At 43.3% G+C, this 25315-nt stretch overlaps 1 protein-coding gene across 3 annotated transcripts in view; it reads right to left on the reverse strand.

Annotated features, from left to right (window-relative positions):
* Positions 1 to 25315, reverse strand: part of arhgap24 (Rho GTPase activating protein 24) — a 619498-nt gene that overhangs the window by 355032 nt on the left and 239151 nt on the right. The window contains exon 1 of one of the 3 annotated variants that reach the window (XM_080191083.1): positions 20761 to 20824. The exons of the other annotated variants lie outside the window; for them this stretch is intronic. Within the exon in view, the coding sequence (XP_080047209.1) occupies positions 20761 to 20797 (37 nt within the window). The 5' untranslated portion in view covers positions 20798 to 20824. Of the gene's footprint in view, positions 1 to 20760; positions 20825 to 25315 lie in introns of those variants that run through there. 3 annotated transcript variants of the gene reach the window in all.

Consider the following 25315-nt stretch of genomic DNA (forward strand, 5'->3'; position numbering starts at 1 on the left):
TCCATCAGCAAAAGTATAGTACCACAAGGCTGGCAGATGTGGGCGGAATTTAAAGGGCTCATTCACCAAGGGCGCAAATCCCGTTATAGCCATTAAATCTTACAAGAGGTCCATAACAGGATTTACGCCAGTGAGGCCTCAGTTTGAGAACTTCCCTGCTGCCTCCTGTCAGTGACATGATCGCATGAACTTGATTTCCATCATTTTTAATACATGTACAAAACAAGGAATAGTACAGCACAGGAACAGGCCCTTTGTCCCGCCAAGCCTGTACTGGTCACATTGTCCTATCTAGACCAAACACCAGTATCCCTTTATATGCTGCATGTTCATAAGTCTATCCAGATAAGTCTTAAATGTCACTAACACATCTGCCTCAACCACCTCACTTGGCAGTGCATTCCAGGCCCCTGCTACCCTCTGTGTAAAAAACTTCCACTGCACATCTCTATTCTACCTTTCCCCCCCTACCTTGAACTTGTGCTCCCCTGTAATTGTCATTTCTGCCCTGGGAAAAAGCTTCCAACTGTTCACCTTATCTGTGCCCTTCATAATTTTATAAACTTCTATCGGGTTGCCCCCATAGCCTTCAAATTTCCAGGGAGAACAATCCCAGTTTATTCAATCCCTTCTCATAGCTAATACCCTCCATACCGGGCAACATCCTGGTAAACCTTTTCTGTACTCTCCCCAAAGCCCCCACATCCTTCTGGTAGTGTGGCAACCAGAATTGGACACAGTATTCCAAATGTGACCTAACCAATGTTTTATATAACTGTAAAATAATTTGCCAACTTTTAAACTCAATACCCTGTTCAATGAAGGCAAGTATGCCTTCTTCATCCCCTTTTCCACTTGTGCTGCCATTTTTAAGGATCTGTGGATTTGTACTCCCAGATCTCTCTGTGGGTCTATGCTCCTGATGGTTCTGCCATTTATTTTGTAGTTCCTTCTTGAATTAGATCTATCAAAATACATCACCTCACATTTATCTGGACTAAATTCCACCTCCCATTTCCCCACACAATTTTTCAGCTTATCTATTACCTGCTGTATTCTCTGACAATCTTCATCACTATCTGCAACTCTACCAATCTTAGTATCATCCACAAACTTGCTAATCAGACCAGCCATGTTTTCTTCCAAGTCATTTATATATAGTATAAACAACAGAGGCCCCAGCACTGCTCTCTGTGGAACACCACTAGTAAAAAGTCTGACAACACCAGGTTTTAGTCCAACCTATTTATTTGATAATATACTCACAAGCTTTCTGGCCAGAACTCTCCATTCACCTGACGAAGAGGCTGTCCCCTCGAAAGCTTGTGAGTATATTATCAAATAAATAGGTTGGACTAAAACCTGGTGTTGTCAGACTTTTTACTGTGTTTACGCCAGTCCAACGCCAGCATACCCACATCATGAACACCACTAGTTACAGACTTTGATTCAGAAAAACACCCTTCCACTGCTACTTCTCTATTCTAAGGCCAAGTCAGTTCTGAATCCATTGAACTAGTTCATCCTTGATCCCGTGTGATTTAACCTTCTGCTGCCTCCAGCCTGCCTCAATATCCCATCCTCCATCCCTGCAGCTCTGAACTCCCAAACCTCACCACACCCCCATCACAGATTCGACTCATCCAGATGTCCAGCCCCGATTGCTGGCCTCCCTCCCTCTGTCACTCAGCCCAAAATGCAGAGAGGCACCGGGACTCCCCACGCCCACCGATCGCCTCCCAGAGGCCCTGCCCTCTTGGCACTGCCATATATCCAGTGGCCAGTGCCAAGATGGCCCCTGGACACTGGCACTTTGCCTCTTGGGCAGTACCAGGGGGCCCAGACTCACACTACCAAGGTGGCAATGCCCAGGGGACACTCCCCCAGCACCCAAGCTCTGGGGGGCATTCATTGCCCCCTTCATTCCAACAGGGTCAGGCCACCAGCTCCCCGCAAGTGGGGAGCTACACTAAATCTGGCGGGGTTGGAGGTGAGGTGGGAAGAGGCTAAGGTGCCCGGAGACTTCAGTCCTGGGCCTGCTAATCATATTAAAATTGTATTTAAATTCTAATTTAAATAAATTATGGAGCTCTGCACCAATCCTGGAGTATTGGCAGCCCCAAAATGAAAATGAAATAATTCAACTCTTAACAATTACAATTACGGAGTTAAAAGTTGCAGGGTGTATAGAGATTGGTATTGCTAGTGAAAACTGAACGTAGTGCGCAATCCCTGCACTCAGCCATCTCAACTGACATTCAACTACATTAACATAGAATCATAGAATCCCTATAATGGAGAAGGAGGTCATTTAGCCCATCAAGCCTACACTGCCAACAATCCCACCCAGATCCTATCCCCATAACCCCTCATACTTACTCTGCTCGAACCTAAGTCAAGCAGGGGAAATTTAGCAAGGCCAATCAATCCTAACCCACACATCTTTGGACTGTGGGAGGAAACCAGTGCACCAGAGGAAACCCACACAAACACAGGGAGAACATCCAAACTACACACAGCCACCAGAGGCCAGAATTGAACCCGGATCCCTGGTTCTGTGAGGCAGCAGTGTTAACCAATGTGTTGTCCTGGGGATTACTATTGACCGAACACAGCCATATAAATAGTGTGGCTGCAAGAGCAGGTCAGAGACTGGGAATTCACATCCTGTCTCCATAAAGTCTGTCCACCATTTAGAAGACAAAATTCAAGAGTGCGATGAAATACTCTCCACTTACATGGATGAGTGCAGCACCAACAACCTTCAATAAGCCTGGCCTCATCCAGGACAAAACAGCCCACCTGTTAGCACCCCACCCCATCCACTACCATAAACATTCACTCCTTCACCTTCTACAAAGCGCACTGTAGCAACTCACCAAGGTTCTATCGACAGTGTTTTCCGAACCTGCAACCTCTACCATCTACATCAAGGAGACTTCTTACTGTGTCCACCCAAGTCCAACGCCGGCATCTCTACATTATCTACATCAAGGTCAAGGGCAGCGGATGCATGGGAACACCACCACCTGCAAGTTTCCCTTTAATTCACACCCCTTCCTGAATACATTGACATTCTTTAACTGTCGCTGGGTAAAATTCTGGAACTCCTTTCCTAATAGTATTGTGGGGCACCTACACCTGATGGACTGCAGTGGCCAAGAGAACAGCTCATCACCACATTTTCATAGGCAATTCGGGATGAGGAATAAATTCTGGCTAACAATGCTCATATCCCAAAAACAAATAAAATGAAAATAAAACAGCTTCTGAAAATCTATTATCTTTCTATAAACTCTGAAATTTAATTAATGACATTTTACTAATGTCATTAGTACAAGTTACCATCTTCAAAACACAACTGATAGTCAATCCTTTGTTGCACTGTAACATTATCAATAGGGTTTTATTACTCCAAGCAAAACAATCTGTACCCATCAGCTACATTATGTGTGGAGTCTTCCATTCTCAGCTTCTCAGCTTGAAAACACATGGGACACTTGCGATGATTCTGAGGAGAAGGGCCAGCAGTATCTTCTGCCCATCAATCAGTTAAGGTGGACTCTCCTAAAAACTGAGAACCCCAGAAGATGACTTCCCACCAGCCAAGAGCTGCCAGCCAATTAGAGGCCAACAGCCCTTGTACTCAGTAGCACTACAGAGGCTGTGGTTACCATTGGAACAGTATCCCCTGGAGTCCCAAAATCATGGAGCAACCCGGGAAAAAGGTAAATGCTGTTACAGCGGGATCTCGCCAGGTGGGAACCATGGGGACAGGGAAAATACGGGTTTTGGAAACAAGGTTAGGGAATGGCTATCAACGGCCTCTATTTCCTTATTAATAAAATGTAGGGCACCATATGCTTTATTAACTGCACTTTCAACCTGTCCTGTTTTCAATGACTTATGCACATAAACACCCATGTCATTCTGCTCTTGCACCCCTTTAAATTTGTACTCTCTATTTTATACCATCTCTCCATGTTCTTTCTACTAAAATAAATAACTTCACATTTCTCTGCATTGAACTTCATCTGTCACCTGTCCGCCTAGTCCACCAATTTGCCTATGTCCTTTCGATGTTCTACACTTCCCTCCTCACAGCTAAAAATACTTCTGAGTTTTGCATTATCTGTAAAAATTGTTCCCTGTGCACCAAGGTCTAGGTAAATAATATATATCAGCAAAAGCAAGGATCCTGACACTGACTCCTGGGAAACTCCACTACAAGCCATACTCCAGCATGAAAAACATTCATTTGCCACTACTCTTTGTTTCCTGTTGCTCAGCTAATTCCATATCCATCTTGCTACTGTCCATTATATTCCATAAACTTTAACTTTGCTTACAAGTCTCTCGTGCAGCAAAACACCTTTCGCAAGTCCATGTTCATCACATCAAAAGCATTTCCTTCAACAATCCTCTCTGTTATCTCTTCAAAATTCTCCAATAAATTAATTATACATGGTTTTCCAGTAAGAAATCCAGATTAGCTTTTGTTGATTAACCCACATGTGACTATTAATTTTGTCCCAAATTATTGTCTCTAGAAATTTCCTCACCATAATATTGGTCTGTAGTTGCTAGGTTTATCTTTGCACACTTTTTTGAACAACAGTGTACCAATTGCTATTCTCCGATCCTCTGGCATCATCCCCGAGTCAGAGGAAGAGTGAAAAGTTGTAGACAATACCTCAGCAATTTCCATTCACTTTCATCAGTTTCCTTGATTGTGTCTCATCTAGTCTCCAGGTGCCTTGTCAACTTTAAATACAGACAACCTATCCAATACCTCCTCCTTTACCATGGCCTCGGCCACATCTTCTTCCTTGGAATTTATTTAATACCTCAGTAATGCCCTCTGCCACCATGTGTAAGTTCCCTTTTTGGTTCCTCACCTTCTCTACTCTTTCTTTTACCACCCTTTTACTAATTATATAGAAAACTTTGGGATTTGAGGTTACGTTTTGCCATCAATCTCTTCTCATGCTCTCTCTTTACCTTCTTTTATTTGCTTCTTCATTCTCTTGAACCTTCTATATTCAGCTTGGTTTTCACTTGTATTTTCTACCTGACACCTGCATATGTTTTCTTCTTTATCTTAATTCTAATGCCTTTGTCATCCAGGGAACTCTGGGTTTGTTCCCTTTCGAGGAAATATATTTTGACTTTGCCCAAATGGTCTCTTTTTTGAAGGTAGCCCATGGTCCAGCTACTGTTTTTCTTACCAACCTTAGACTTCAACTTGGCTCAAATATGTTCTCATTTCATAGAATTTGGCTTTCCTCCAGTTAACTTTTCTTGCACTAGACAGTTTTTTGTCTTTTTCCATAATCAGCCTAACAAGTATGATACAATGATTACTGTTACCTAAATATTTTCTATTGAAACTTAGTCGGAATTTAACCAGTCCGCCACTATGGGAATTGGAGCAGGTGAGGGGTGGACAATGGGAAGTCTGTTGACCTCGGGCAGGATTTTGGGGTGAACAAGCCTGTAAAATCCCTCCTTTGATCTCTACTTGGCCCATTTCATTCCTAAGAACTAAGTCTAGTAGTATTTCCTTTCTCATTGGACTGGAAACAATTGGAAGAAAATTTTCTTGAACAAGCTCTAGGCACTCTTGACCCTCTCTGCCTTTTACACTAATATTATCCTCATCTATATTTGGAGTATTTAAATCTTCCACATTATAAGTACTCCATAATTTTGTACCTTTCAGTAATTTCCTTGCAAATTTGTTCCTCTATATTCTTCTCTCTAGGTGATGACCTATAGATTACACTGACTATATTTTACAACAATCAAATTGACCTAAGGGTGTCTGTTTCACTGAGAATTTTGGAATATTTGTACATTATTCAGCTCATTGTGATACATTTTATTAAGAAAAATTAAGAAGTAGACAACCGAGGATTACACATTTCAGAAAGACTGAAATCTGGACAATTCAAGTGTTGCACTGGTTAACGCCATTTTTTTCCTATGTTGTTTAGCATGAAGACTTATAACAAGAGCCTGTCCTCCCTTGTTAGTGAATTTGGAAAACAAATGACATAACTTCTCCTGTCATGATAGATTAATTTTACTTTTAAGATCAACAGAAAATTTAACATGAAGCCAAGTTTCCTTTTAGTTGTCCCCACAGCAAACACAACAGTCAAAGTGCGGATTTAATGTCCTCCACCTTGGCAAGTTGGGGGGACATGGGTATTTAATTGGACTAGAGGGTGTAAGATGGGGAATCTGCCAACTTACCACCCCTACGTTAATTAAATCCAGGACAGAAAGGCTTGTGAATGGCCTTCCCACCTGAATGTTAATTAAGGCCTTCAGTGGCCAATTGAGGCCAGTTAGTTGGATGGCTAACATTTGGTTCAGGATAACACCAATAGCATGGATTTGATTCTTTTTCCAGCTGAGGTAGGCTTTGGATCTGCCTCCTTGTTCTGACCTGAGACAGGATTGTGACGATACTGTGCCTTTAAGAAATGTATTTTAATCAGCTGCAGTTTTTTTCAAACAGGCCCTGGTAGTTTATTTTGGCAGCAAAATATCTGTGAGCGGTGACCTCTCATTGTTACTGAAGCAATATAATGGACATGTTTATTTTCATCTGGATTAATGCAGTGTTCTAGGATTGTTATGGCCTTGTTGAATTGCTGGTGGTGAATGATTGAGAAGTCAGGTGATGCCTGCATGGATAGTTTTTTGCACAGTAAAGTCCAAGGTTTGAGTTTCGTTTTTGTTAGAAGTGGTTTGGACTTGAGCCAGAACGTATTATTTCTTGTTTCTCTCCCTAGTGTTGGGAACCATGCTGTGTGTGGGTTGCCAGCTAGAGGCAAACAGTGTCTCTGTCTTGCTTGGAGTATGATAATAGTTCAGAACTGGGAAGTCTCAGTTGTAATCCAACATTTCAAAGGACAAATTCACAGCAGGTGTTAAAAGCTGCAAAATCCAGCATCACGGCAGCATACAAGTATTTTTGTGCCATGCCTAGGAAGGGGTTTACATTTATAGGATGTTGTTTGGCTTGGAACATTATAGTTAGTTAGCTGTTAAGGTTTATACAATATCATGATTGTGCTGATTTTTCTTATCCTAGTTTAAGTGCATTCTTAAATAAATTTTATCTGATAAAAGCTCCCTGATGAGTCACTTGGACAATACCTGAACTGAAATACATTATGCTCACCCGTGCCAAATTCAAAGTGCAAAACTTATGGTCAAAGCTGACTGCATAAAACACCCTGGAGTTTCTGACAGGGATCAGAACAGGGTGGTAAACCACCACTTATAAAAATACCAACAGTACAGCTAAAGAAGATGCATCAGCAGGTAATGAATCAAAGAACTGCCTTTGGGCAGAGCACACATGACATGACATCAGATGTTAAAAGCCTCAGTGTCACTATGGGCTCTCAGTGGGTTGCTCATCTGCATGAAGGACAGGTCTACTGAAAACCAACCCCTTTCCCTTTCTTCCAACACCTTACCACCCCCAGAGAGCAACCACACCGAGCAGAACACTATTGTACCAAAAGGTTCCCCACAGCATAGAATCACCAACTTCCTGCTGCCTTCTCAGATCTCCAGGGCTTCACCAAAACCCTCACTACTTGAAGTTTGGCAAACAGAGCACTTGGATGGGTGGCACGGTGGTACGGTTGGGGCAGCACAGTTACACTGTGGGTCAGCATGGTAGCACAATGGTTAGTACTTCTGCCTCATAGCTCCAAGGAATTGGGTTTGATTCCAGGCTTGAGTCACTGACCGTGCAGAGCCTGCACGTTCTCCCTGCATCTGTGTGGGTTTCCTCTGGGTGCTCCAGTTTCCTCCTGCTGTCCAAAGATGTACAGGTTAAGTGCATTGGCCATGCTAAATTGCCTCTGAGTGTCCCAGAATGCATAGGTTAGAGGGATTGGTGAGGTGAATGTGTGGGCTTGTGGGGATAGGGCCTACACGGAGTTTTGTTGGTGCAGGTTCGATGAGCTGATTGGCCTCCTTCTGCACTGTAGGGATTCTATGATTATCTGCTCCACTCCAATGGCTCCCACCCATGGTGTCCTACTCCCAGTGGCTCCTTCCCCAATTCTGTCTTTCTCTCTCTCTTTATCTCCCTGTCCCATCTCTTTAGATTCCCTCTCTGGGTTTGGTCATTCAGGCCTCTCTCTGTCCCCTCCACTTGTCTGTGATCTTGCGACTCCTGGCTTATGGTGTCCCATTCTTGGGTTCAATGATCCAGTTTCCATACTGTTTTCCTACCCACCCAGGGTTCCCAGCCAAAGAACTCAAAAACATTGGACTGCACATGTGGAGTCCAGCACAAGCACATTCCTTGCATGCACAAAAACACCCAGGACATGCTGGGACTTGTACTTCCCAGACTCCTCTCCAAAATTCAGTTAAGTCAGGTTTTTTAACACAACAAAAACAAATTGCCTAAAAATAACTTATGAAGTAAAGGAATCATATCTGGGCAATGCACATATGTATATATTTTAATGATCTTACAAAATGTATTTCATAATTAATTTATAATTGTAGTATTTATATTTTTTATAATTAATCCATTTATGATCTTTGTCTTATATTTTACTATAAATTAACCATGCCAGTTGTCAAGGCAGACTATGTGGCCAACATTTGGAACTACTGTTTCGCACTAAATGAAAAATGAAACAAAGTTTGCTGCACCATTGGCTGTGCCTCCATGTTATTAGTATTTTAAAGGCTAGTTTAATCTCTGAAGGAAGCCAATAACAGTTAAAATAATTAAATGGCACTGTATACACGAGGGGGAAGTGAGGATAGATTGCATTCCTGTCTAAAAGAGGGAGTACTTTAGCAAGAGTGCTTATAGAAATCATAAAATGTGGCCCACAATCTCTGACTTTGGAATGAAGCCTGTTGATTGCTTCGAATTTGGTTCCTGAATCTCCCCAGGTAGCCTCAGGTAGTTAAGCATTTCTTCCACTTGATCATGGAAATCCCACATGGAGGCATACCTGAAGGATGCTCAAGCGCCTTTGGTCTTTTGGTATTAGCGTACAGTAATTCAAACTAAATGCACATGGCAGGGGCTGAAATGAGAACAAAATCAGACCGTCAAAATGATAGCTGAAAAGAAATTGTAAGCAATGGTGATATATCCTGGCATATAAGGCAGCCCCTGTAAATGCAGTAGCTGGAAGATTTGCTGGTTCAGCATTTAATTTCACTGGTTCAAATTTGTGTTTTGCTGGATTGCTCCACTGAGACACAGTAGCGTGTAAAATGTTTCTGCCAGAAGCAAGTCTCATCCATATTTATTTCATTATTTCCAAGCGAAAGAGCTTCACTAATCCATATTTTAATTGTAGCTCACTGAGATTACAGTAGTATTGTTAATAATGTACTTTGAATAATGAAATTATTCCATGGTACTCCACTGCAAATCTCTTTTGAACATAAGTGCCATTTGCACTGCAGTTTCCTGCAGAGCTTTATAGCAATTAACTAAGCCCACACTGTTTCCCCTGTATACCTTAGTCCGTGCTAACTCACATTCAGCAGCGGACAGATTTTTGTGGGATGAATTCTCCCATCCGGGACTAAGTCCGTTGGTGGCAACTTTTGTCCACGGTTTAATTATTTATTCATTCGGAGGTTTTACACCTCCCTCCGTGGGGGGGTGAATTTGATAGTGTGTGGCCCACCATCATAGATGAGTCCCATATTAAAAATGTGCCCAACAACGCTAACCCACCATTGAAGAAAGAAGATAGACCTCCTGTACAAAGATGATGGAGCTGCCTGATAAAAGAAGGTGAACCATCTCAAGGACTCGGGGCAAAATTCTTCCATTTGGGACTAAATCCCGTGATGGTGGTGGTGGTACTTGGGAGTGTTTCCCACAGCAGAGGCTGACAGGAATCCACACCACAATCTTGTCCCAATCTCATTAATTATGCATTGGGGGTGTTTAGCGCCATATTCCATGCCAGGCGGCATGAGGGTATGTGTCCCACCATAATATCTGGGTGCCATATTTAAAAAGCACCCAACATCACTGACCAACCACTAAAGAAAGAGTATGGGCCTCCAAAAGAAGGTGGAGCTCCAGTAACACTTTGAGGCAGGAACAGACTGAAGCTGAAAGAGTCACCTGATAAATGCTTCTCCAGCCACACCAGACACTGATGTGGTCTCCCAGGGTCGCTGGTGGTCTCCATCCCAAATTCCAGGGATAGCTCCAGGCATTCTTCAGGTAAGTCCCAACCTCTGCACGTCATGCCATTCCAGATATGTTCTGGACTGGCATGTTTTCCCAGTGGCATCAAGGAGGATCAGGCATGGGCAGAAAATTCCAGTCAGACCTTCATCTGCATCCCATTAGCAGGCTGTAAATCAGGTTACGCTGGCCCCCAGCAGATTTCCTGATCAGTTATGCCAAGCAACAGCAGAAGGTTCCACCTGAGATATATGCCAGCATAAACTGATTTTTCGGCCTTTTGCCCAATTTTTCCCCCGCCCGTGCCTATGACTGAACCCACAGGCTGGGGCAAGGGAAAATTCATCCCACTGATGCTGGAAGATCCAACTATTAGATGCTCCCCCTAACTGCTGCTCAAGTGTTCCAAGTTCCATGGTTACTAGTAGCCTCCATCCCAAGCTACAAAGGCAGCCTCGGTCTTTCTGAGGCAAGTCCCAACTTTTGCACATCACCTAGAGGTGTTTTGGACCGGTGTGTTTTCCCACTGCCAGGATGCAAAGCAGTTTCACGCCAGCCTCCAGTGAGATTCCCAATCTGCCATGGCGGGTACCAGCAGGTAATCCACTGAAAATTTGCACTGGAATGAATCAGATTTTTGGGGCCTCTGCCGAATTCCTCCCTTGCCCGCAACTGAGCAGGGGCATGGAAGAATGCTGCCCAATTGTCAACCAGCACTGATGGAGACTAAATTCTGATATTTTGTCACCTTTTCCCATTTGTTAATGCCACATGAGGGCAAGCAGAAATCCTCAGTTCAGCTGTTTGCCTGTCAGAATGTTTAACTGGTTGTCACTCGAGGCATTAGAGCTTTAAGCGTAACTTGCTTTTAACTGTCCCTCCTTTTCTCTGAGGATGCGATCTACCTCCATCTTGCACATCCCAAAAGAAAATGTAACCGAGACCAGGAACCCTCCATGTCAAGATGAGTGAGGCAAACCAGATTCAACAAATCATGATGCAGTTCACTGCTACAACAATGCACAATTTCACTAGGCAATGCTCCGCTAAAAATATCCTGCCGACAAAGCAGAGAGATTGGAAAGTTTCCCTGGAGATCATTCTTGAAGAGAAATTTCTCTGTGTACAATAGTTATTCCTGACACGTAATGTTCCCTTTGTACCATCAACTCTATATAAATCTGAAAATTAATCTGCAGCTACCAGTCAATGAGATTGAAGTAATGAATTGTCCTCAAGGCTTTCAGCCCTATCTCAAGCCAACATCAGGAACAAGGACATCTATACAAAAGCAATACATGGTGTTGGAGGTTTTCTGAGAAGAATGTATGATTAGGACTACTGTAGTCTTCATTACATTAAGACTGTTAATTTAAATTGAATCTAAATCAACTACCCGTTCTGCTCTGGCACTTAATTTCTTACATAATGCTGCAAATTCTAGCCAGTGGCTATAACCATCACTTGGACATTTTCTCAGCTGTGCGCTGCACCAACCAGGTCTGATTTCATTATGGTTCAGGTAGGAAAAGAGAAGTAAGTATAGCGAATCACAGTGAACTTTTATAGCAGTCGGCTGACATATGTTCGTTGGGCATTTAAGTGTTTCTAAACACATCATTGAGCATTTTGCTGAAAGCTACCTGATAATAAACCACAAAATCTGCCAGCAGTTCACTGCTTTTAAACTATAAATTCAGCACCATGCTCTTAAAAAAAAGAGCAGCAATTTGGAATGGATTGTATTTTCAAAATGTGCTGAGGGATGATTCTCTCCAAAATGGTTCATACCAGAACTAGTATCACACAGTGTATCATGTACATTGCAAACAAAGTGACATTTGAAGCCTCATATTGGAGCCAATGTTTCCTGATATGAATTAAGTAATATGGGATGTCCACATGCACTGATCGCAAACTGGGGACTGGTTGAAAGATTGAAGGACAAGAGCAAAGGTCAAGTTCATTCTTTGGTTTCACCCGTCAGTCCTGCCACTTTAATAAGGTAGTGAATGTCAAGCTGATCATCATAACCCAGTTAAGCTGTCAGTGATTTTTATTTCACTTCGAAAAAATGGCATAATAGACGTCTCTTCAACTCAAATGTGCACATACTTTTAGGGAGCCGATTCCAGCCACTGCAATGAATGTTGAGCAAAATCAATATTGCAAAGATAAAAATCCTGCTCCAGGTCAAATTGTTACCATATTTACAAAGATTCTTATATTTTACAGGAAAAAACATGTCCAAGTTGGACACGAGAAGTATTATTTATTGCAAAAAGCACCAGTGGATGATAAAGCATCCAAGACTTGTTCGATAAATTATTTATCATTTCGCAAAACAAATTTGTGGTTTCCATTATGCTGGTGCAGCTCACACAATAATGTCACAAAAGCTAAATTTTACACGGTGTTTGGTTTTTAAATCTGGACTAAAACGTAGGAGGGGCAGGCAGGGGTACGATCCTGATGGCTGCCCCACAGCAATTCAACATGAGGAGCAGCATTAATTTTGTCTTAAAGTGAGACTTTGCCCCTATATCAGAACTCTGCCCTAGAGACCTGTTGCCGAATAGGATGTTCAGTAGCTCTGTTGTGCCATCATTGCATCATGGCAGCAGTGGCCATTGCTGGGACTACAGACAATCCTGCCACACTAAGGAACCCAGGTTAAGTCTGGGCTTCGGGCGGGGGTAATCTAGGTGGTGCAGGGTCAGGTTCAGGATGCTGGGGCAGGGTCAAAATGGGGAGGAACCAGTTTTCAGGATGTGACTTGGGGATGTGCCTCCATTAGTCCCAGGAATCCTCTAAAGAATGTCCTACCCAGACTGAATTGACAGGAGCCCATGCAGCTAAAATTGCCTGGCTTCCTGCATGTTGTGGACCTTCCCCACCAGGGATGGGTGAGTAGGCAGCGGGGAAGCCACCTGCTAGATTTTCTGAATCATCCTGGCTTCAAACCAGCTGGCAGGAAAGATAAAATCCATTCATATGATGCAGTGAGCCAAACTTTCTGGTCCACCCAGAAATATTTCATACTGCCCCTACTACTGCCTCTGATTCTTTCTTCACTGATTTAGGGAGAGTTGCATCCACTATTCTGTCTGTAGTTCAGTTTAGATTCCGGTCAATAGTAACCCCCAGGATGTTGACAGTGGGGGATTCAGTGATGGTAATATCATTGAAGGGGCAATGGTTAGATTCTCTCTTGTTGGAGATGGTCATTGCTTGGCATTTGTGAGGCACAAATGTTACTCTTTTGACTTAGACACTTCTTTTGGTTGTCTAATGTAGCATTCCTTTGGCTTTGTTGTTTGCTGCTCCGCATTGTCTCCACCTGTTTAACATGACGCTGAATTCTATGGGCCCCTGACAGTGTGCAGGCAGGGGGTTTGTTAAATTCCCTGTGTGGCCTTCCTGCCGCCTCAACCATTGCAAGACCTATAGTGGTCCTCATATTCTTGTCCCATTTGAAGCCCTTAAATGGTCAGTTAATGGCCACATTAGAGTTATTTCCCACCTAGCCAACAGTAAAAGATTAGGGAGAGCAAAAAGTGTGATTAACCTCTTTGAGCCTTGGATGGGAATGGGACAGGGTATCTCCCTCATAGATCCCCTTTGCTTTTCAGGCTACTCCTCCCCTGCCCCACCAAGTCTGGCCTGCACCCTCCCGGTGCTCTGTCACACCTGGTCTTTCCAACCTGACCTTCCACAAACATTGTGCCCACTCCCCACCATGGCCACCCCTCCAATATCTAACATGAGACCATTTACCCCACACCCCTAACCCTGTATGTCCCTGGTTCTGAGCTCCTGACACCAGCACTTACAATCTGGGGGTTGCCTGTAGCACCAACAGTGGCCTTCACTCCATAGAGTATTAAATGGCTGCGGGGCTGCCCACCGACCATTTCAATTGTGGAGTCCCACCAACTGAAAAACCCAGCCCAGGGACCTTGAGAAGATTCTGAGGTCCTTTTCAATTTCATCCTTAACACTACTGTAACATAAGAAATGCAACATCCAATTTGCTCTTCGGCAGGTTCAAAAAACAACTGCTTTTTATATTGTTCTGACAAAGGCCAGGAAATTTGGTTTTGCCATTGTTTATTAAAGGATAAGTATAGGCCAGGAATAATGTCCTTGTTTTACTTAAACAGTGTCACAAAATATTTTCTTTACCCTATTTTATTAGGGTTTAATATCTCATTCTAAAGCTGGCACCTCAGGCAGTGCAGCACTCTGTCAGTACTGCATCAGAGCATCAACCTAGACCTTTGTACTCAAAACTTAAACCCACAACATTGCTGCCAACTGAGACATGGTTGCCATGTTTCCTTCTAACGTGTCATTGTTCACACTTCTCTTACAAATATTGTTTAACTCGTACAATTTCTGCATTAATGCCCCTTTTGTTAAACTTTTTAGCCTTTTATCTGGGTAATCCCGTATTAATTTCTGGTATACCATGGCTTCTTTTTACTGACAGGATATGTAGAAGCCATTTTTGCTCTTTGTTTGATTCTTAATCGAAGGGAATTCTATTTTAAAATTATTGTTGGTTCATGGAATGTGAGTGCTGCTATTAAGATTAGCATTTATTGTCCATTTGTAATCCCTCATGAGAAGGTGGTGGTGAGCTGCCTTCCTGAACCACTGCCATGCATGTGATGTAGATACACCCACAGTGCTGTTAAGGAGGGAATTTCAGGACTGCGACTCAGTGACAATGGAAGAATGTTGATATATCCAAAGCAGGGTGGTACGTGACTCAGAGAGGAATTTACAGTGTGTCCCTTCTCCCTATTGCTCTTGTCCTTCCAGGTGGTCAAAGCCATGGGTTTCGAGGCATTGATCAAGAAACCTTGGTGAGTTCCTTGTGGTTGGTGTGCCCTAAAACATCTTGGGTGGAGGAGTGAATATTTGAGATGGTGGGAGTGGTGCAAATAAGAGGGCTACTTTGTCTTAAATCTTGCTGTGCTTCTTGAGTGTTGGAGCTGTACTCATCCAGGCAAATGAAGATATTCCGTCACAGTCCTGACTTTTGTCTTATAGATGGTTGACAGCTTTGGGTAGTCAGGAAGTGAGTCATTTACCGCAGAGATTCCAATATCTTACCTCATTTTGTAGCCGCATTATTTGTATCATTCTTTCTGGTCAATGGTAGCCCACAGGATGTTGGTGATGGGGGAATTCAGTGACAATAATTCCACTGAATGTCATGGGGAGACGGTTAGATTCACTCTTTTTGGCAATGATCATTAGCTGGCACTTGTGTAGCATAACTGTTACTTGCTAATTAGCTGCTCAAACATGAATATTATCTTGCCACAAGTTGGCACGAACTGCCTCAGTATCTGAGGAGTTGCAAGTGTAACTGAAAACCAGCAAACATTCCCACTTCTGACACTATGATGCAGGGTAGGTAATCGATGAAACAGCTAGAGATGGCTGGGCCCAGAGGATATTGCGCTGAGGAACTCTGGGAGCAATATGTTTGAACTGAGATGAATGGCTTCCAAAAGCGCCCATATCTCCCCATGTGTTAAATATAACTCCAGCCAGTGGACAGTTTTCCACCTGATTCCCACTCAATCTTGCTACAGTTTCTCCCTGCCCCAATCGTTAAAATGCTTCTATAAAGCCAGGGCAGTCATGCTCAACTCACCTCTGGAATTCAGCTGTGGGCCAAGGCTGTAATGAGTTTATTGATGAGTAAGTGCATCTTGATAGCCCCGCTGACACCATCTTCCATTACTTTGCTAATGATTGAGAGGAGACTGATGGAATAATAGGTGGCTGTATCCTACTTTTGTTGGCAGTGTGTCTCTGGGTAATTTTCCACATTGTCAAGCAGGTGCCAGTTCAGTTTGATATGCAATCTTTGGTATGCATTCATCCTCCATGTCCATTACAGTTTGCATAAAATAAACATCATCAAGGACACTAGGAAAAATATGGGAAATCAGCATGGCCAACAGCATCATTGATCTCTTTTGTTATGTATGGGACTTTCTCGCACACAAATCAGCTGCCATTAAAGTCAACTTTCCAACAGCTCTTGCAGTTTGAGTGATTTATTCTGTGCCAAGTCTTTGACACATGACTGAGAGACAGAAGACACTATCACTGCAGTCTTTTATGTGACATAGGAGTACTGAGATCAATGTAAGAGGTCACTTAAAATCAAATTTCCTGCAATACCAATCTATTTTTATCTAATTGCTGCGTAACCAGGTTTTTCTTATGTGCTGATCTCAAACTTTAAATGAAGTATTGATAACCACAATGTCAGCTTTTTTTTCTGGTAAATGGTTTAGTGGCAGGGTTAGAGTATCAAAGGACATGATTTTCAAATACCAGTAATAAATAGAATTATTTGGTTACTGATGGTTCTCCTGTTCCTAGTCTTAAGCCAAAATGCTCATTTGCTATTTTTGTCCAGTAAACACAAAGCAAACATTTTATAAACTGATATATGAAAGAGTGCTGCTCATTGGGTTACCAAAATGGATTGTCACAATGTTGGACAATTCCAACCTGTGTTCAGCACCAATGCAACTTTCTTGTAGGCCTGGAACAGACACAACAATAAACCAATTTAGCAGGACAGAGGCCTGCTCATCTGCATTGATGTTTGGGCCACTGCTCAAAGTAATATTCGTCTAAAATGAGTGACCGAACCTCATTTAAATATTGAAATGAGATTCCGACATTCATTTTAGATGAGGTTTGCTAAATTAATTTGTCCTAATTGGAATCTGTGCTATTCTAGCTCAGGCAATTATTTCCAGGTCATGGATATCCTGACCAACATTTCTTAAAGGGACCCCTAGATGCTGCTTAAAGAAAGGTCCAAAACCTTTGAAATGGCTGCTTTTGTGTGGAAACTTAAATGTCAAAAGTCTTTTCCTTGGCTGCATAATACAACAGCAGGTGGCAGCTAATATGCCATCACCCCCTGCCCCCTGCCCCATCTCACATGCCATGAACTTGCCTAGGAAGTTTATTTGTTTATTAATCACGAATAAGCTTACATTAACACTGCAATTAAGTTACAGTGAAAATCCCCTAATCGCCACATTCTGACACCTTTTTGGGTACTCTGAGGGAGAACTTAGCATAGCCAATGCACCTAACCAGCATGTCTTCAGGCTGTGAAAGGAAACTAGAGCACCAAGAGGAAGCCCACGCAGACACGGGAAGAACGTGCAGACTCCACACAGACAGTGACCCAAGCCAGGAATCAAATATAGGTCCCTGGAGCTGTGAGGCAGCAGTGCTAACCACTGCGCCACCATGCCAGTGTGTGTCTATGATGGGTAAAGCTGACAAGACTTACAACAAGTAAGATGTGGCCCATAGTGCCATCATAAGGTCAGAGGTCAAATTTCGGCCAGTCTTCTGGCCTCTGTTTCTGTACACCATCAACGACTATCACCACAGGATAATCACCCAATTTCGGGCCCTAATGAAATTAGGGGCCTGGATGCCTTCCAAAAACAGCAGGAGCTGAACATCAGCTGGACAAACAGAGTGTTGAAGACTGAATTAATGAGCAGAACTGCCTGTATGCAGTCACTGTAAGTATAATGAGAAAATTGTAATCAGCAGAGCACATCAATCATATAGATGAATAGGTCTCAGGTAGGTATAGTTCACATGGGAATCAGTAACTGATATTGTGGGCTGAATTTTCTTTGAGTTAGGATAACTCAGAAAACCTTCAAAAATGGCGAATGCGGCCTGGATATTGAGGTCCCATTCCCATTTCTGGCTAATGCCATTTTAGCCCGTGGAGCAAAGCAGGTGTGATGCAAAAAAAAGGTGGAAACGCAAACTCAGGAGGCCCATGTGAAAACAGTGCTAAGTTTAAACAGCCCCCATTTTCATAACTCCAAAACCCTTAACCCACAACATGTGAGGCAGAAGGTTATGAAGGAGATGTAAAGACTCTAGACCTGTGGACAAGGTCTATTTAAGTGACAAGATCTGAGATTACTTACATCCCTGACCCTTTAAAAATGAGACAACTAGGCAGCAGCTGCCAGAGATAAAAAGAAGGCACATGCAGATACATGTGGTGGAGTTTAGAAAAAGACATTACCATTTTTTTCTTGCAGTTTCCATGGACTTCTTTGTTGGCATTTCCCAAAAGCTGTTATTACATCTAAACCCAATATACATGACTGGCTGAGTTTCAAAAGGTCCAAAGACATCTATCCTAGCAAGGAGAATGAGTTCACATTTTGATTGACAGTTTTATAAGGCTATCAAAGGATAACTTATCTTTGCTGTAGTTGCTGAATACAAGTTTATTTGGTTTTGTAACCAAATGACCACTTCACGGGATTGATGAATGAAAGTTTTTTCCCCACTATCAAATGTGTATGAGTGAGAGCTCTATTAAATTCATCTTCACACAGTTCCTGCCCATAGAAGGTGAGTGCCGATGGAGGTAGTATGGGTGTTATGTGGTGGTGTGAAGGGAGCATGGGGATATGATGTGGCATGGGGTTATGAGGTGGTATGGGGGAGGGGAAATCGCCAAATGAGGGGGCGTGGGCAGTGGAATGGGTGGGTGAGAGGTTATGAGGGATGAGAGTGAAAGAGTCTCAAAGCTTTTAAAACAATTGGGACAAAGTCCTCGAAAACTGAAATAGGTCTTCTAACATCCCGACTTGGCACTCACCCATTCCAGTGTCCACCCCCAAACTTGAAATCACTCCCATTTTCCTGGGGTAAAAATTGTATTTAATGGGGCCCTTTATCAATTCAGAACGACAGGGTCGGGAAGTTTCCCACCTCGAGCTACTCATCTTCATAGCAAAGTCCTGGCCCTATATGTAGCAAGATGTCAGTGAAGAGTAACAACCAACCAGTGGGTGTAAATGGTGGTAAAGTTAAGTTTTTACTAACTCGAGGTCATCTGGTAATGAGGATTAACCACAGCCAGATAACCATTCCTCACACAAGCACATAGTATGAACTCACCAGTTACACAGGGGATGAAAATTTCCATTCAAAGCAGTGTTGCCATTACCTTAACTGTATCTTGATTGTGTATAGTGCTGTACAAGTAGTTTCAAAGCAAAATTTTCATTTTACAATGTGTATTACCCTTGTGCACAAATCTTTCATTAATGTATAATTTTATTAATGCTTTGCTGTCAGCCAGACAGGAGAGGGCTAGAGAATCCAAGTGGAACAGTGCAGTTGAAGGAAAGTACGTTTATAGACCAACTTGTTTACGGCTTCAATGAGGCCAACTTATTACACAAATGGGCGGGGCCATGAAAAGCAAAAAAAGCAAATTTCCAGTTTAGCATTTAAATCTGCTGTCCATGGAGTGTGCACAAAACAACATGAACATTATGGTCCCTTTCAGGAGTTAATTACATGAACCTACCAGGCTCTTGTACCCAACTGAACAGCGCTGCTGAAATGTTTATATGGTCGGCATTACACCATTCAGTCATTAACAACACAGCAAGTGTAAGCAAATGACCCTTAACTGAAAAGATATTCCAGTCAGTCTGATTGCAACATTCCAGTAAGGCACCATTAACCTCCTAAGTGTTGTCTTTTTCAGGTTTTAAAATTTACATTTCTTATCTTTCATCAAACCTGCAAGCCTGATTTTCTAGAAATTTCTGGAGCTGTTTCTCTTGTCAAAACATTGCACAACCAAACATTTTTTAATCACCTGTCCATGTTATTGAAATGCACTCAGTTGAAATTGTATTTCTGGAACTTTTATTTTAACCTGATCATTTTCGAATCATTGCATCTTTGTACATATGAGCCAATGAACCAAGGCAGAGTGATGTACTTCCGATTCAAAAGTGATGAATGAAAATCATTCTGTTAGTTAATGATAAAATTGCGATTTAATTGCTGTCAAAAAAAAGTGATTCATTTTGGGCTTGTACTTTAATTTGGAATATATTTCAAATGCCCAAAAATTCAATGAAAACTGGGCTTCTAAGGATCTGAACTTCTGTTTTTGGAGGGCTGAACCAACTTAAAAAATTCAAGGCTTATTTAATTCCCAGCTTTCACCCATCTTCAATTAATCCAAAATCTGACTCTTAGGTGCTTACGGCAATGGATAATCTGTGCAATTTGTATGTTGCCCATTTGCAACTGGAGCACCGAGCAGTGTATAAATTCTTCTCATTGTGAATTAACAGATGAATATTGGTGTGATCTGCAGTGCACACCTATCAGATGTAGAACTATGCTACCTATGTTCCTGCTGACAGTTCAGAGACATCTTGTAATTTTATCTGGTCATGCAATTATTTGCAAAGCAGACTGGAATTCCAAAGATATCTATCTCTGAATTGCGTGGAACAGACAACATTCTTAATGTAAATTGACTATTAACAAATCAGCAATCAATAGCACTGCAGAATCTTCCATACAATCTCCACTGTACCCTTCAACTTCCCTTTTATCTATCGCAGCAGGCAAGGAGTTCATCTGATATAACATCACTTAACAAGCAAGCAACAGCTGCACAGACACATCACACATCTTACCTTGTCTGGTGATTCTCAACCGTGGACTTAACAGCATCTTTGTTTCTCAGACCCTAAAGCTCAATGCCTGTTCCAACGTTATAAGCAGGAAGCCAAAGAGCATTTATAAAGGTGTACTGTCAGCCTCTTCTACTGCTGGACTGATGAATAAAATATCAGGCATTCTGCTGAAAAAACTATATGTATTATTTATTATATTCGGACATGTCCAGAGCGAACTTTAGGGTAAATTGAGTAGAAAAAGACACTGTCGTCTCAGTGTAGTGTTTTAATTTGATTCTACTGTCTTTGAATTCGATAGGCAGGTGGAACATTCAGGGAGCAGTATCAACAACGTTCAGATTTTAACTCCCTCATGCCTACTGGCTTCCTAACGTTACAGTCCTGCTTTCTTGATTATGAAACCATTGGAACTGAATAACCCCACCGCTTGTATCAAAGTTTAAAAAATAAGAATATGCCAGACTTCATAGAATCCCGACAATACAGAAGGTCCCCATTCAGCCCATCAATTCTCTGACACAGTATTTTACCCAGGCACTATCCACGCAACTCCACACATTTACCCAACCAATCCCTGTGACACGAAGGGTTTAGCAATTTAGCATGGCCAATCCACCAGACCGCCATACCTTTGGAGTGTGGGAGGAAACCGGAGCACCCAGAGGAAACCCATGCAGACACCAGGAGAGCATGCAAATTTCACATGGACAGTCACCTAAGGCTAGAATTGAACCCAGGTCCCTAGCATTGTGAGGCAGCAGTGCTAACCACTGTGCCATCAACTTATCAACTATCAAACGTACCAAAATAGGGGGCAATTTAAAGCAGCTATATAAATAATTCAATGCACCACAAAAGGATGGTTGCATTTAGAAATAATTTACATTCACTTCTTTGCAAACTTCAGCAGCGGGTGGGGGTTTGGGGGGGAGGAAGGTGGCTTTGGGGTGGTGGTGGCAGAGGGCAATGCTCTCAGCCTGCAGCGTTGTTCTAGTGGCACAGCAGGCCGGGAGACATAAGTGGTGGCCATGTAGCCACTGCCTCCACATGTCCCTGGCTGCCAGATTTCTGACTGAAGTCTCTGGGCCCACTATTCTCTCTCATGCTGGTCGGTGCCCTCTGGGCATTGGCAGCCTGGTAGTGGCAACCTGACCTCCTGGCACTTCCCATGGGGCAAAGTGACAATGCCTAGAGGGCATCTTGACATTGCCCACTGGGGGGCCTATTTGGAGGTGGGGCCTCTGGGGGAAGATTGGTTGGTGGGGGGGGGGCATCAGGTCTGTTGGTGCAGATGCATCCGGGAGGTCAGCGATCAAGAGTGGGGGGATTCTGCAAGCCAGCAATGCAGGATCGCGGGGTTGACCAATGCAGCAGTTATGAGGGATGAGGGCTAGAGGGTGTCACAGTTTTTAAAAGAATTGGGACAGCGATCAGGAGGCTGGCAGTGCGGGCTACCGTGCATGTGCTGATCTCGGTGCTGATAGATCGGTGCATGAGCAGTAGCCTGCAAAACGCTATGCTGCTGGCCTCTGCAGTGGGAATAGGCCCCATCCACAGATTTTTATCGAGATTCACGCTAGTGCACTTAGAGACACACAGAGTGTGGGAGGCTTATTTTGAAAATCCTGCTTAAAAAAGCAGCAAGGTTTACTTCAGTTTTTGTGCGAATTTGGCACTTAGAATTTTTTGGGAGACTTCTAGCCCAGATATTAGAGGCAGAATCTTCTGGGCAGCAGGGAGGTGGGTTAGGAGCTGGAACTGGGAGGAAACTTGGAAATGAGTGCACCAGCTACCTGTTATGTTCCTCCACCTAAGCAATCTTGCCAGGGGGCGGGGTCCTTGTGCATGAGTCGCAAAAACCCAGCTTGCAGGTGCAGCAGGTGGTCAGGAAGGCGAATGGGATGCTGGCCTTCATAGCGAGGGGGATTGAATATAAAAGTAGGGAGGTCTTGCTGCAGCTGTATAGGGCATTGGTGAGGCCGCAGCTGGAGTACTGTGTGCAGTTTTGGGCGCCGTACTTACGCAAGGATATTTTGGCCTTGGAGGGAGTGCAGAGGAGGTTTACTAGGCTGATACCAGAGTTGAGGGGGTTGAGCTAAGAGGAGAGGCTGAATAAACTAGGCTTGTACTCGTTAGAGTTTAGAAGAATGAGGGGAGATCTCATTGAGACGTATAAGATGATGAATGGGATGGATAGGATAGAGGTGGAGAGACTCTTCCCACTCAGAAAGGACAGTAGGACTGGGGGGCACAGCCTCAAGATAAAGGGGGGGCGGTTTAGAACGGAGTTGAGGAGGAACTTCTTCACTCAAAGGGTGGTGAATCTCTGGAATTCTCTGCCCGTTGAGGTGGTGGATGCTGCCTCGCTAAATATTTTTAAGACGCGGGCTGATGGGTTTTTGATAAGAGAGGGGATTAAGGGTTATGGGGAGAGGGCGGGAATGTGGAACTGAGCCACGACAGATCAGCCATGATCTTATTGAATGGCGGGGCAGGCTCGAAGAGCTAGATGGCCTACTCCTGCTCCTATTTCTTATGTTCTTATGTTCAATGAGAAAGTAGTAGCAGACAATTCGCCCCTTAATGGAGAAACTAGGGGCATGTTCACAACATTGTCAGCATTTTCCCAACAGTGGACAGGCCTGCCATCATTCCCACCTGCCCCCTGCCCCCCTCACCCCAATGATAAAGGTGGAGCCCAGCAGGTAAGTGAGGTGATCTCCCAGAGACAGGCTGGAGTGGGGGAAGCACTGGTACCTCTTCTCAATCACCCATCAAACCTTAGAAAAGTTATGGTACAGAAAGAGACCATTCAGCCCATTGGGTCACTGCTGATTAAAAAAGAAGGAAGAAAAGAAACCAGGCATTCCTTTTAACCCCAATTTCCAGCACTTGGTCTACAGCTTTACAGGTTCCTGCACTTCAGGTGCAGATCCAAGTACCTTTTAAATGAGTTGTGCGTTTCCACCTCAACCACCAATTCAGGCAGTGAATTCCAGAAGCCCACCGCCCTCTGGGTGAAAAGGTATCACCTCATGTCCCCTCTGATCTCTGCCCCAATCACCTCAAATCTATGCTCCAGTTAACTGACCTTCTCGGTATAGACTACAGGGATGTGACAGCTGTGGTTCTGCCATTCTGTGGAGGGAATTCCCTCCACACCTAAACTCCGGTGTGATCCTGAATGAATGTTAAATGTTCAGATTGCTGCAGAGAATACATCCAATTCTAGACACCCTCATTATCCCATAAATGGCATCGCTAAGACCCAGCTACTGGGGTTGCTGATCATTCTGAATGTGCCTGATTGAACCTCCTGTTTCAGGAACCTGCCCACTTTCCCAAATTGGACAACGACTGTGAAGAATCCCTCTTCATTAACCAACTCCTATAAGAGCATGACATCAAGCAGCCAGCAGACTTCACCAGGGTCTGGATCTGCATTTGTTCCTGACACACGAACATTCCACCCTTAGAGTACAGAAGTATCCACTAACTTAATTTTATCTAATTGTAGCCATGGATCCAATTCTTCACAATTTGGCACATCAGCTATGCTTTCACCACAGAAAGCACCATAGAAAGCATTCTTTCTGGTTGTATCACAGGCAGCACAGTGGCACAGCTGTTAGCAGTGCTGCCTCACAGCGCCAGGGACCTGGGTTCAATTCCAGCCTCAGGTCACTGTCTGTGTGGAATTTGTACAATCTCCCCATGTCTGCGTGGGTATCCTCTGGGTGCTCCGGTTTCCTCCCATAGACCAAACTTGTTCAGGTTAGGCGGATTGACCATAGTAAATTGATCCTAGTGTCAGGGGGATTAGAAGGATAAATATGTGGGGTTATGGGAATAGGGCCTGGATGGGATTGTGTTCGGTGCAGACTCGGTGGGCCGAAAGGCCTCCTTTTACACTGAAGGGATTCTAGCTTGGTATGGTTACTGCTCTGCCAAGACCGCAAGAAACTATAAAGGGTTGTGAGGGAAGCCCAATCCACCAATCAATCCAGCCTCCCATCCATTGACTCTGTCTACACTTCCTACTGCTTTGGAAAAGCAGCTAGCATAATTAATGAACCCACACACTGCAGTCATACCCTCTTCCACCTTCATCCTTGGTGAAAAACATACAAAAATCTGAGGTCATGTGCCAACCCACTCAAGAACAGCTTCTTCCCTGCTGCCATCAGACTTTTGAATGGACTTACTTTGCACTAAGTTGATCTTTCTCTATGCCCTTGCTGTGACTGTAACATTACATTCTGCACTCTCTCCTTTCCTTTTCTATGTATGGTATGCTTTGTCTGTATCCCATGCAAGAAACAATACTTTTCATGTATACTAATACATGTGACAATAATAAATCAAAGCAAATCAAAAGCTCCTTAATTATTTAAATCTTACAATTTATTTTCTTTTGTCCTTTTCTTAAAATATTTCTATCATGGTGAATCCATCATAATTTTGCAATTGGCTAAATAGCTGACTGTGAGTTAACATTGAGAGAATGTGGTAATAAACCTCCCTGAAGTATCCGGCTGAAATGTACCCATAA

The sequence above is a fragment of the Carcharhinus amblyrhynchos genome, chromosome 1 (genome assembly GCF_965287045.1).
Source record: "Carcharhinus amblyrhynchos chromosome 1, sCarAmb.v2.hapA, whole genome shotgun sequence".
In the NCBI taxonomy this organism is placed as follows: Eukaryota; Metazoa; Chordata; class Chondrichthyes; order Carcharhiniformes; family Carcharhinidae; genus Carcharhinus; species Carcharhinus amblyrhynchos.